The sequence below is a fragment of the Anopheles marshallii genome, chromosome 2 (genome assembly GCF_943734725.1).
Source record: "Anopheles marshallii chromosome 2, idAnoMarsDA_429_01, whole genome shotgun sequence".
Taxonomy (NCBI): domain Eukaryota; kingdom Metazoa; phylum Arthropoda; class Insecta; order Diptera; family Culicidae; genus Anopheles; species Anopheles marshallii.
The window spans coordinates 64,147,717-64,161,495 of record NC_071326.1 but is presented as its reverse complement, the minus strand read 5'-3'; the positions used below and the strand labels follow the sequence as shown (position 1 = coordinate 64,161,495).

Sequence of the window (13,779 nt, the reverse complement as noted above, 5' to 3'; positions counted from 1 at the left end):
GTTGGCCGTATTCGTACACCTACCCGGTTCGGTTTGCCATTGATCACTTCATCGTGCGTTGATTGTGGTGCTCGTAGTGCTCAGGTTACTAAGGATTTCTTTCGCACAAAACCGCATCCATTCCGTGGTCAGTGATTTTTTTCTCTCGTCTCTCTTTCATTGTTCTTGCTAGCGACATTCATGACAGACACACTGTTGCCGAGACATGATTCATATCACTCGACGTCGATGCAACACACTCTAAGGCCCGCAGGGCGGCATTACTTTATTGCCCACCATTGCCCGGCCAGCGCGAAACGGAGGACGGATTCGTATCCAACCGCAACGAAATGTGCACACAGCTGCACCGGTGCATTTTGCGATTTGTTTGAACAACTGCCATGATGAAAGCAAAGTAAACATTTCTTCGGCAGTCAACGGTGAACTGCACGCGGAAAAGGCTGAAGAGATCGGAGAGAGCACCGAAGAAAAGGAACAGCACCAGTAACAAGCATAACCCAACGATCGAGCATTTTTTCTTCTGGCGAACGTAAATAAAATTTCGCTACAAAACAAGCATCTCAAAATCATTGCAATGGCAACGCTTGCTTGCATTTAGCATAGTAGGTGACACATCTTGCAAAATCGTTCGCAAGAATCGGCAAACACAAATTGCACCCTGAACAAACTGTTGGGAGCGCCGGCATGCAAAAAATAAAACAAAAAATCAGTGCATCCATGCAAATAAGCCACTTGCCCGTGCCGGCACGGATGCATTGTAACGGAAAACAGACCAACAAAACATAATACCAACAGTCCAAACCAAATATACAAGTAAAAACAAACAGAGAAAATGCCTGCGAACTCCAAAGCTTCCGCCAGTCATTACACACGCGCGCGTTCGCATTTTCTTATTTCGGTTGGTCGTGTCGTGCGCGGCATTCTTTCCGAAACGAAACTCGTTTCCTTTGGCTTTGAGGAAGAAGAGCAACGAAAACATAAAAAAAACACCCATGGAGAGCAATAAATCTCCCACTGCATTCCTTGTGCTGTCAGCGGCGGCAAAAGATTGCGCGATGTTTCGAACACACAACGCAAAACGAAAAACAAACCAGAATGCAAATGGTAGCGACATAAAGCGGGACTGCCATGATTATACACCTGGAGTGTAGGGCATTGTAAAACGAGGAAGGAGGGGGGGGGGGGGGGGGGAGAGGGGGGAACAAAAGAAAATAGAACCCTCTCATTGCTGTCACCTTAAATGACAATTCTCAGCCGGCCAAAGTTTGCCAATTTAGAACGATTGTTACACAGGCTGGTGGAATGAAGGTGACGTTTATATTTGGTTGGCAAAAGAAATGCTAATAGGTGTCTGTGACTTTTGTGTGCATGAATCATCCGTGGTGCCCTGTTGAATACCGAAATCGAATTATTTTCACTGTGATCTTTTTTTTACCCATGCAACTTTCCGAACTTTTGGAAGAAAGTTGCGACTACCATTCTTTTCCAGACACCTCCCTATTTGCGTAGCAAATAATGTCAAAATAATAATAGCACTTTTATAATAACAAATAACAATAACAAATAACAAACCATAAATAACAATAACACTTTTGAGACGTTTGGCAGCAATTTCTGAATCCTTTTCACTACCGTAACAGCACCCCAAATGTAAACGCTTTCAGAAAGTCATATGTCCGAAATTGTACGACAGCTACCGTGTCGACAATATTCTATATTTATTTGTTTAATTAACTCAATCGGTGAAGTCGTTGAAGACGGTTTTTTCAGAATTTTTGTTAAATTTAAAGTACATGAATTCCATTTTATTGACGTAAATTTAAAAACAAACTGCCATTTTTTATTAATCATTAGAGAAGGAAAATAAACCGTATAGGGGACTAACTATTGCAGCTCCAAGTACATAAACTACCATAAAGCCAGAAATGACAGGCATCCGGCCTCTTAAGGCTGTAGTGTCACTAAAACAAGCAGTTAGCTAGAATGGGGTTGTAACAAAACGGCGAATATTTAGCAATTTTAATATATAGACCAGAATTTTATTGAGCAATGCACGAACCCGGAACAAACGAAGTTATTGCGGTGCTTGAGAAAAAAAATATAACAATAATTCATCACCGTGTTCCATCATACAGTTCCATCATCCTCCAAACAATCCATAAGCTAATGGTAATTCGAACACCATCATCCGACAAACAAGAACCCATCGTCCAATTTGCGATGATAGATTTTCCCAGAATATCCGCTGTGTGATTCCTGAACCGATGCCAAAAACTCATCGAAAATCAGGTTGAAAGTGATTGAGTTGGCATTGCATTAATAGTGCACTCGATTTCGATTCTTCAACGCGCGTCAGATTCCACAACTTCATCCGAAAAAACATCACCACACTGATCCAGCGCCAAGGATGTCGTGACCTGAATTTGCTTGATGGGTTTCCGGGCCAGCAAACAAATATGACACAGAAATGATTGAACGAGCCTGCTTCATATCTCGGAGTGACATTGTCCATCAAGAGTGAAACATTCCTGTTTTTGAAGCAAATACAAGTAGAAAAGATATCCTGTGGTTGCAAGCGTATTACCACTAGCACTACCGGACCAATCATTTTGACTGGAACGCTTCATTCTAATCACATTAATTTTTGTGGTGAAACAATTGTTTCGCAGTAAATTCTTGGTTTTTACAAAAGTTTTCTGCAGTGCAAACTCAGCAAAATATTAAACCATAATCCAGCCTTATAATGTGACCATAAAGAAAAACGCTTCAAAAAGCTTGGTAGTTGTAGTGTTAAGAACACTCCAACAATTTAACGAAAATGCTGCTTTTACTACCCATGCGAAAAATTGTTGCGTTGATGCAGGCCCTGATGGTTTTGTATGAACCTTTTGTAGAATGCGGGCAGAGCACACTTTCATATTCACGACGTTCCACACTGGGTCTTACACACAATGCCTTCGTTCAGCCAATAAGAACTACAAAAATAGAACACTTTGGAATGAAATCCTCGATGGCGATTTCATCTCTATAGTTATTGAACGGAAAATCAATACCCTCCTTCCTTGACGATAAGCAAATAGTTCAGCTTAGAATATATTCAACCTCGCGCTCCGATGGAATAAAAATCAATAGAGTTCCTTTTCTACTCACTGCGCACATTGAATTCTACGTTAAACAGGAAGGTGTGCAGCATTTACTATGCACCTTGCAACGTTTGTCTAGCAAACGTGACTTCCGGACCGAAAATAACAGTCGAGTCAATTGCCATGCCCGCAACCTCATCCGCTTACGAAACGTGTTCAAGAGGATAACTATCACAAACTGCATGAAAAGTCACCACCGGCACACACACACACACACATCAACATGGATGTCCGATTGTAGCTAGACGTACATCTGATGCACCTGTGCCGGTGAACCGCAAAGCTGCGAATAACCGGAAAGGTGATTCTTTTGCTCTCAATTAGAAACCGAACCCTGCACTGATCCGGATGTTGTGGGAAATTACGCTGCACCCAAACGCGTTGTGGATACACTTTCGAACCGTGCATTCCAAGTTTTATAGAATTATGCACCAGCTATGCACAAATCACAGGACAAAGGATGATCGCATGACAACAGTTCACAAAACCAACTGATCTGTACGTCCGAATTGAATGTGATACGTTTTGGGTTCCACGGATGGTGGATGGGAATGAATTTTCGCTAATTAGAAGTGTGGGCTTACTGAACCAAATTTAGTGTGGAGCATTAGGATGGCCGGCTACCGTTAATGTAGATGAGCTGTATCCGGCGCAAGGACCGTCAGCTGGGAATGATTTTCACGAGAGATTTTACGAGCTGATCCACGTGAAATAGAATACGAATAGAGGGCGGAAACGAAGCAATATAATTTATTTGCATTTATTTCAATCAATTTGAAAGCACTAGAACAGAAATGAAATGCATTTCTCTTGAAACCAGGCAGTTAAAGTAAGCCAACAGAACCGAACAGCTTCAGCGAGCTTCACTCGGAAACCATCGAAAACTGATCGGATTCGCATTCGTACAGATTCATACAGAGCCCGCTAGAAATTTAAACCTATTCCAACCAGTAGCAAATGCTGAGTTCGCAAACATGGAAAGCCATACTTTAGCCGGGCTACGCAGTTCTATTCCCAGCTCCGAACAGAACGACTTGTCGGCTAACAGCGACAGTGCAAAAGATAGCAGCAAAAACTTGTGCCAAAAAGCATCATTTTCATTATCTTTGCCCGGGCAGTGGAAAACTTCAGTAATTATTAATTCGTGTTGGCACATCGCGTCCGGAGTGAGAGTTCATCATTATTCCGACCATCAGCCGGGTCGTGATGCTGCGTTCTTCTCCCCGCACAAATCGCAACCGCAACACACCGACGCATGTCACGGATCGTTTCGTAAAACTCATATTCCTAGTAATTGTATTATACTCTACGCTCCAAAACTCTTCACGAAGTTCATCAGCGCTCCTCGGTCATTTTCCCGCTTCCAGCACTTACCGTGAACAAACAGCTCGCCACGCACACGGCGGCCCACGAACCGACCCAGTACTTCAGCACGGTACGCTCGTTTTCCGAGAAGAACATCGAGTTGCACGGTGCACCGCAATCCTTGGTAACCTGGAATAAAATCAAACGCGAGCGAAAAACAAACGAAAACGTTAGTGCAAATACAGTTTATGAAAAATAATTCCACTGCGTGGGAGTTGAAATGTGAATGGAGTTGGAGAATTTGGGCGCCGCGATAATATGTTGGAGCTTTGCCGCTAGCAGAGCTCCGCGTGTCGAGGACACATCGAGCAGTTATGGCGCGTGTGGTAAAGTCTTCTGATCGGACGTAAAGCTTCAATTAATCCCGCGCTTCAAAGGTAAAGATCGTTTATCAACTGTGCGATTGGGACAGTAGCGTGGTGAACCATCTCTGGAGCATAAACGTGCAAATTGGATAGGAAATGTCATGAGTTAATCTAAATCAATAACCCTGCAGCAGCCCGTCTACCACAAATCTTTGGTGCGCTGGTGCGTGTAAGTATATCAAAATGTCTTACAAAACGACATCAAAAGCATTATACAGGTTCGTTAGCGAGTGGCGATTTAGAACTGCGCATTGCTCTCAACGCTCAATAGAGCTGCATAAAGCCTTGTACCCTTTCTAATCGAGCGACCCATAAATCTTCTTCGAGTTGCAAATCGTAACGTTACACGGGGCAATAGACCACACCAAAGACGTCGGATACATGATGGACTAATCTTTTTCCGGTTCGGTCACTGTCTCGCAGCATGTGGGTCGTCGCCGGTGCCGATTCATCAACCACGGGACACCATATCGAAGTGGATCGGCAGTAATACGAGCGTATGCAAGTAAATCAGAACATGGCGATGAAATTGAACCTGATAACCGTACCGAAACCAGCCGTACCATATTCAGCAGAGTGCGTCAGAGAGACGATTGCACCAAACGCCGTTCCCCACAAGGCGTCATATGCCCTGTCAAAGGGACATATGTGTGTGTGTGTGTGAGTGTGTTCAAGAAATGGGCCTCGTTTACGTTTCATCAGCGTTTTGATTTATTACTATTTGCATGCAGTGCGGAATCGAGTGCAGGGCACAAATCGGCATGCACGTTTACATCGCCCGGGACAGGACAAACCAGTCCCATCCAGGTGCACAGCATGATGGGGCCGCCTTCGCCCGTATGTTACCCTCACAAGTCACATGCGTTCTGTACTAACCCCCTAAAGCAGGTCATCACAGAACCGGTCCTGACCCGTTCCGGTGCTGGGGATGCCGGGGTAAAATAAGGCGTCCGCGAAAAGCAAAAAGGACGTATTTATTACACATTACAAACGCTTAACGATCAAACCACACACACACACACACTCCGACTACTCCCGCCGACACAGACGACACACCGAGGGGAAAGTAATAAGTAAGGCTTATGGTGCAGTTTTTCGGAGCCAGAGACGATGAAACGATCTCGTTTCACTTCGACATCTCGTTTGCTGAAGAGCTGCCCCGTGCAATCTCCTACATTATTACACGCTCGTCGTGATGTGCCGCCGTCTTCTAACGAGGTCAGGGTGTCGGACCAATCGGGCCCGTTACGATTGCTCTTTGCTACGTCATGTGATTACTCTCCCGATGGCCCGATCATCGGATGTACATTCATCATCGTAAAGTTTGATCTTCTTTTGCCCTCCCCCTCTCACCCCCCTCCCCTCCCCCTTCCACCCGGCTGTCTCTCCACGGATCTTCGATTAATATTAGGCACCGCAGCCAAACGGCAAATGTTAAAGGTTCGATCCCAGCTCCTCTGCAGGATACCATCTCCTGCCATAAAACGGTTGTCATCACGTAGCAAAAGACTTTGGAGCCGAACAAGCCATCGAACAATCTGCCTCCGAACGTGCTGACCCAGTTCTCTTGCGTCTTGGACCACGAAACATCTTTTTGGGGCGTATTTCAATTTCTGCAAACGATCTCCACCATCGGAATCTTTTTTTTTTGGCCGACCCAGCCGGTACACAGATTTGCTAACACGCAAAGAAGAAATCATTCATCCTGAGATAAAACCTGCTTGGCTATGCTCCAGCATCTTTAAAGGCTTCACGATTCGATGAATCGTTCAATCAGCATGTTCCGGGACGGCTCATTTATTGATGGAACGAGATGAGAAAAAAGCTAATTAGCTCGGGGCAGATTCAAACCATCCACAGATTGGCAGCTTTCGTGAACGAAGTGAAAGCTTTGCCGGTCGTCTCGCTGCAGTTTGTAAAGCCATAAAATCACAAAGCGACTTCAAGGAGAGCTGGATGGGTCGTTGCAAATCTTAAACGTGTGCGAGGTGGTTAATATCTTTATTACACTCCGGCGCACACTTCAACGGACCTGCTACAAGTGTAGCCCTGTTAATTACCCTGCAAACAGCGCAATTATAGATCTTACTAACGTGCCCTCTAGCGTTGCAAGTACACTCGAAACCTCAGCACTCTGTGCAACTCTGTTCATCAGGTTCCCCCCATAAGGGGGGAATCAAAATGTTGCATTCAAACAGCACTCTCAGCACCAGCAAATCTAAAAGTGCCAGCTGCGTACCGTTTTCCCCACGCATACATTCACACCAAGTTGGCAGCGGTAGACGATCACGGTGTCGAACTCAGCCAGATGCAAATAGGCACTCTCCCATCCAAAACGTTCTCCCTGCAATGGATGTGCTCTCGATGGATTGATCATCGTTTGGGTCTTTTTTCGGTACCAGCACGCTCGAACGCTAAACATTTTCCAATCGACTGCACAACGAGACTGGATAATTTGTAATTGTTTTCCAATCCGCTAATAGCTTTTCCGTGAATCGTTTACCGATTATGCAAGCGGCGATACTCCGTGCAACCTTTACTGGGACACGCAAAAAAAAAATGCTGAAAACGAAACCTGTCGGTGCGCCGAAGGTTTTTGCACGACGCTACGGGCGGGTAGATATGCTAATCGAATGGAAGCATTCGGTGTGCCACCGGTCGTACCGTTCGTTCCCGCCGACGGTACGTTCGGATGAAATCAGATTGATGGAATTTCGGTGCCCGTTGTTGCATCTGCAGTCTGACTAGTGTCAGACATTCGGCGGGTAAAATGCACCCCATTGCGCCTCTTCCGGTCAAAGTTTTATTGAGTTCATGGAGGGAACGTTTGCAATTTCAGTTTCATGCAGTTTCAACCGTCTGTTGAGAGTATGGAAATAAGTGAAGTTTAATAAGTTTCGGTGGAACAATCGATTGTGAATCGGCAGCATTGCGAACGAGTGACCCAAGCAGTGACGATGGCGGCTTTCTCTTAAAATTAATGATAGAAATTGCAATATTGAGCTCATTAAATCCAATAATCCGATCGAAAAGAATCTTTTCTTAGCAAGACACACTCGAATATTTGGCAGTGTAAGATAAATAAAATAGAAAGTAAGTCAAAAAATGGCAAAACTAGTTTAACATTTTTGATCGCATTTTTAGCAGGAACGATATTTTTTATATATATGATCAAATTTAGAACAAAAAGAATCGTTTGTCTATTAATTAAATAACATTTACCCACAATTTGCATAAAAAAGGCGAAGTTCTAACATCTGATGATTACTGAAGTATTTCGTCAATATTTTCATGTTAGACACATTATTAATAGTCCCCGCATTTGACAAGTTCCGTACCGCGTCACCCAAATGTGGGTGACGCTATTTTATACTTAGATACGAAATCACAAAAAAAATGATTGATAGGTTTTTTTGAGTCAGTTAGCAATGAACAGCAAAACAGAGATGAAAAACTTCTATAAATAAGTAATGTGCATCGTTACGAAACATAAGTAGTTTTAAGAGCTTTTTATCGCACGCAGTTAAAATAATCTACCCATGGGTTGTAGCAGTTTTAAGTCATTAAAAAAAATATCGACAGAGTTGTTGTTCCGTTTGTTCTATATTTTTCTCTATTGTTTATTACACACTTTTGGCAAGTTTTTTACGAAACTCAAATGCAAGACAGATAGTTTGTTATTTTTCTCTAATATCTAATGCAATTGCATGTGCCATCAGATTGACGAGATTTTTAAAGGAATGCATCAATTTATAGTCGAAACCGTCTGTATCTACAAAATCTGCAATAAAAAGCATACCAAAGAGCTACAAATTTTGTCAATTATATCAAGCAGCTGCCGTCGCCGTACGTCCAATTATTGGAAAGCAAAGAATATCATGAAACATGTTTCGTTATCTATCATTCTTGTCTAACTTTATCTGCACCTCAGAACTTTTGATCGCTGTCAGGAACTTATTTCCCTTTGTTTACATTTGGTGCCATTCAACCTGATTCAATATTTACCGTTGAAATTTAATTACTCTTTCACCATCCACAGCATCCCCTACTATTTATCTTCTTTCGTCTTCTGTTGTGCAGTAACATTCAAGCACGGCCACCCTACACTGAAGCCTGGTTCTACCTTTCCAAGGGTGCTCTAGCCTTTATGCCGCCGGTTACTGTCCGCAAAAATCTTTTCATAAAAATTCTCCCTCCAAATCCCTATACCTAACGGACCCCCGTTGGAAAAACAATATCAAAGTACCACTTTGATAGCGGTCCCTGTTGTGGTATTGCTTGTGGTGGTAGCACTCCGATACACGTAGCATTCCAATACCCACATTCATGGCGGAGGTATCTGCCATTCTGCTAGACCCTGAAGAAGCCAACCCATTGCAGGAGGCCAGCATCCTCGCTGGTGCGAAGGTGCCGAGTGAGTGAGATAAGATTTTCGGCGTAATAATTTCGGCAAACTCATCACAAAAACTTCCCCATTGATTCTAAATGAACTGCGTGGGAGGGAAGGGGGGGGGAGGTTCTTTCTTTGTGCGAAAGTTACATCAAACTGTCGTCTTTGGGTTGTGACCCACCCGGTTCGATAGGCTCGCCAGAGCGCTCACACCTACCGGATACGACGGCAAACAACGGCGTTGTATTCTTTCCTCCCACGCCAACCACCCGAAACAAAGCCGGGTGTGTGTGTGAGTGTGTCTTTCCGGCGAGTATAAATATTTTCAAATTAAAAGTCCCACCCACCCTAAAGGAGGGGTTGGACCGACGGAGGTTCCCGAAAAATAAGGCGTCCGTTCTTTTATTCTCCCACAATCTCGAACACCGGCCGGATCTCTCTTGTTTGCAAATGAACAGCGAAAGAACGCTGCCAGGAACAGTCAAAAGCATCCGCGCGGCTAAGTAATAAATTTCACAAACCATCATTCGCCAGAAATTTTCATCCCACCCCACCAGCCTGATGTGACCGAGTGCCGTGCGAAGAGTCTCCACACTGCTGAAGCGAATTCATCTTTTCAAAAACACGCTTCAAATTGACTTCAACAGTCGCAAGAACGAAAAATCTGTTCCATTCTGTGGGGTTGTCTGTTCTTAGCTTTCACAGGGTGGGGTTTTCGCTGTTGTAGGCCGGTGGATTTCTTAGAAACAAGCAACATAATACTATTGATAGCGGAAGCAGGAGATTTTCGTTCAGGAAGCTCACATTTACACAATAAAATATAGTAACTCATCCTTTAATTCATGATCTTCGTCATGAAATGCTTATTCATAAACTCGTTGTATCTGACTATTACAAAGACTAGCTTCACAGTATACAGCTTCCTTTCTTGTTCTGGAAAACCCGTCACAGTTATGAATTGTTATATCAACTGTCAAGCCATGTTATATCTGATCGCATCTGATCACATACCACGTTATGCAGATAACAGATATAAACATGCAGAATCTCAAAGCTAAAATACATTTCATAAAGATACCCACAAGATAAGGGCAAGAACAAAAGCTTCATTGTTGAAGAGTGTAACTACTATGTCAATAATGTAATTAATTTAATATCTTTCAATTGTGGTTATCAAAAACCAAATTCAAGACCACAATTAGACATGCAGACTCTTCGGAACTCTCTGTCTAATTAATCCTTTGATATAATGCCTCCGAACTATGTGATAATTGCAACATATACGATTTTTAGCTCGATCAACACTTCACTCTCGGCTAATTAGGTGTTTTCGTCAGCTGTTTTTCGTTCTCTTCAATTAAATCCATAATCCAATCTTAACCTCCTGTGAAACATGCTTACCATATTAATCACATTAAAATTGTCGTTTATGTCATCGGGATAAGAGCCGAAGCATGCTAGGGAGTTGCCAAAAAAAAACTGCTCCCTAAACTAACATTTCCTCCATCACAATCACACCATCAGCAGAAACAGTAATAAAACCAACTACAAAGTGCCACCGATCCCGATCCAGGCGACCAACAAGTCGTCCGCGTGCTCCAAAACACGTACCGGTAATTAACGGAAATTAGCTCCACGCAAAGCGAAAGTGGGCAAATATTCGACACCCATACACTAGAATGTATGGGGCAGTGTGTTCTAGTGCTTTGGGGATCGCACAGAGAGCGCAGGAGGTAGAGTGAGACGGGACGGAAAATGCGCCCTCTTCAACCACCGTTAGTGGAACCGTTCTTTACCGACGGTTTCCCTGGTCCACGACGAACTTCTTTAAGAAGCCAATTAATATTCACTCAATATCGCCATCATCAACAAACGCCAGGGGAAACTACACAACCGGTAATCGAGATACAAGCTTTTGTTCAAGCGGAAGCTGACATGGACACTCTGAAGAAGGAGGAAAAACAAATGTTTAGAAAAGCCGTTTTCGAAATGCATGCGTGCGTTCCACGTGCGATTCCCGGCGATGCTACAGCGGTTAATTCTCCATTTTTTTGTTCAACGCTTCTAATGGAAAAGTAACTGGACTGGCGCTTACTACACAGTGCTTTTGCCCACCGAGTGACGATGCACATTCACCTCAACTATGTCAGTAATACGAAATGGACCAAATGCGGCTCTGAACGCAATTTACCCCGAAAAAAAAACGCTACATTTCCACCGCAAGTTTTGCAAATGCGTTTCAATTTGCCACGCCCTCAGAGGCTTTTCTTGGACTAGGGCAAACCGTCCCATCCTATTTACCTTGAGAAACGAACCCCAAAACGCGCGCCCTCAATACCGCGGCTCGTCTCGATTCGGGCGTAGAATTAACTCGACCAATTTTTCCTTCCCAGGTGAAAAATACTTTATCCTCCAGGCTATCCCCCCCCAGCGGCACAGCAACGCCCACGATGGGGACGCTGAGTGGCTGAGTGACAGGTCGTGATCGAACCGCAAAACCAGACGCATGATGGAACAAAGCAACAAAACAATGCCCCGTCCAAATACCGGCAGCGAAACTGGCGGCAAATCCCCGGCCCCAATGCTGCAGTGTGGCCACACGGTGGAAAAAGGGCAAAAAATCGATACTCAATCTCGTTTAAATAGGCCCTCAGATAATGAGATGCAGAGGCCAGGCAAAAAAGTGAAACGAGCCACGGCACAGCTTCTGCGAAAGAGAGAGAGAGAGAGAAGATCGTAGTAACAGCAACAAAAAGAACAGCCTCGACCGGCCGGAGCGCCACGGTGCGACCAAGAAGTGGCATACACTTAGGAGCAGATTATTTGCATATAGATAGACACATGAGTGTACGCCTCGATCGTTGTGGGCCACACCGGGACGAGGGATTTTTTTTTTCACCCTCTTCTTTCTTGTCATTTCATTTACCACCACAGCACCGTCTTGAGATCCCGGTCAATCGTTCACTTAAAATATTTTTCCATTTCGTCGCCGTTACATCCCCGGCCAGCGTCGCCACAGCTGCAGCCCTTATGCAAACTTCAATCTTATTCAATTCAATCTTCTAGCGCGTGTGTCACCGCTCAGGTTTTGCCCTTCGTTTGGCTATCCTTCATCGTTGGATTGGCACGCTCTTTCGGGGCACTCGATGCGGGTTCCCGCCGCAAAAGGATGACTAGTACTGTTGGCCCCGGTCAAGCGTGTGAGGAATGTTGATCGATCACCCCAAGGAGGATCACCCGGTCGTCCCCGGCCGTCGGCACCAACACGAGCAGTCTAACCGTACGAAGTGACAGCATTCAACACCGCTCACCAATATCGTTATGTTAATGAAATTTGCGCAAACATGAGAGTTCCCCCTCCGTCGACGGGCCGCTGATGCATATGGAACAGTTGTTAAGAACACGCACAGATTCCTGTGCGGAACAAAAAAAAAAACGAGCAGACGAACTGAGCTACCCTTTTCAAAAACGGACTTTTTGCGCTCTTTTTCACAATTTTCACAAAAATGCCACTGCAATATGGATTCCTTTGCTTTTAACCGCAAGCGGTATTACCGACCCGCCCAATCAAGCGAGTAACGAAACCTCACTCAGCCGGATAAAAATTCAAACCGCTTCTAAACGGTCGCGACAGCAGCGTGGTTGGCAAGACTGGCCTTGGGAGACACGACAATCCTAACCTCCAAATGTGCACCACGTACACAGCCAAGAATGGAACTGTCCACGCATGGTAACGCAGTGTCGCCCGAAGTGGACAACACTTCGGAACACTATTTGGCGCACCTAACGCAAACACTACATGGGTGCGATGAGATGTCCATAAACGAAAGAAGTTTTCCAATTGGGAGTCTCCGCAGTAAAGCAGACAAGCGTACTTTGTGGCGTGGACAGGTAAAATCACATACAATGATGAAACACATCCATCTTGCAGGCTCATGTTTCATTTTTCCTACCAAATTTAGGCTATGCAGTGATGGTGGTTGGTCTACATGTTATTCCACTTATGGCTAGCAACGGATGATTTATCTGATCTCCAAACATGGAACAACCGTTAAATTCGTTGGTTTGAGATAAGTTGAAGGATAAAATAGAGTGAAGTAGACGTTACATTTGTGACGTTTGGGCTTGAGCAGCTTGAATTTAGGCAGAAATACTACTTAGGTAAATATTGCAAAACAATGTTTATATTGGAAGTCTCAGTCATTCTGCCGTTCCGGAAATAAAAGATATGGAGACCCACGTGTTTTTTTAGTGTCTGAATTGTTTGATCGTCGTTATTAGTTAGAAAGAGAAGACACTACAGGTGGTCTCGTGAAGGTTCTCAACATTAAACAGAAGGTTACCATTCGCGGCAAATGTAAAACAATTATATCTGGTCCAACATCTCAGCAATAGACTGTCTCATTTACTCCAATGGTGGTGAGTGTAAAGCAAATACGTCAGCTCATATAAAAATGAGCAACATCTTTATCATCATACCATCAGAGTAATATGATAGTTGGTAATCTTAGTGTGA

The 13,779-nt window shown here is 44.1% G+C and overlaps 1 protein-coding gene across 1 annotated transcript in view; it reads right to left on the bottom strand.

Annotated features, from left to right (window-relative positions):
* The window catches only part of LOC128718397 (frizzled), a 69,493-nt gene that overhangs the window by 18,138 nt on the left and 37,576 nt on the right, over window positions 1-13,779 (bottom strand). The window contains exon 2 of the mRNA XM_053812024.1: window positions 4,518-4,637. Coding sequence (XP_053667999.1) covers window positions 4,518-4,637 — 120 coding nt within the window. The remainder of the gene's footprint in view (window positions 1-4,517; window positions 4,638-13,779) is intronic.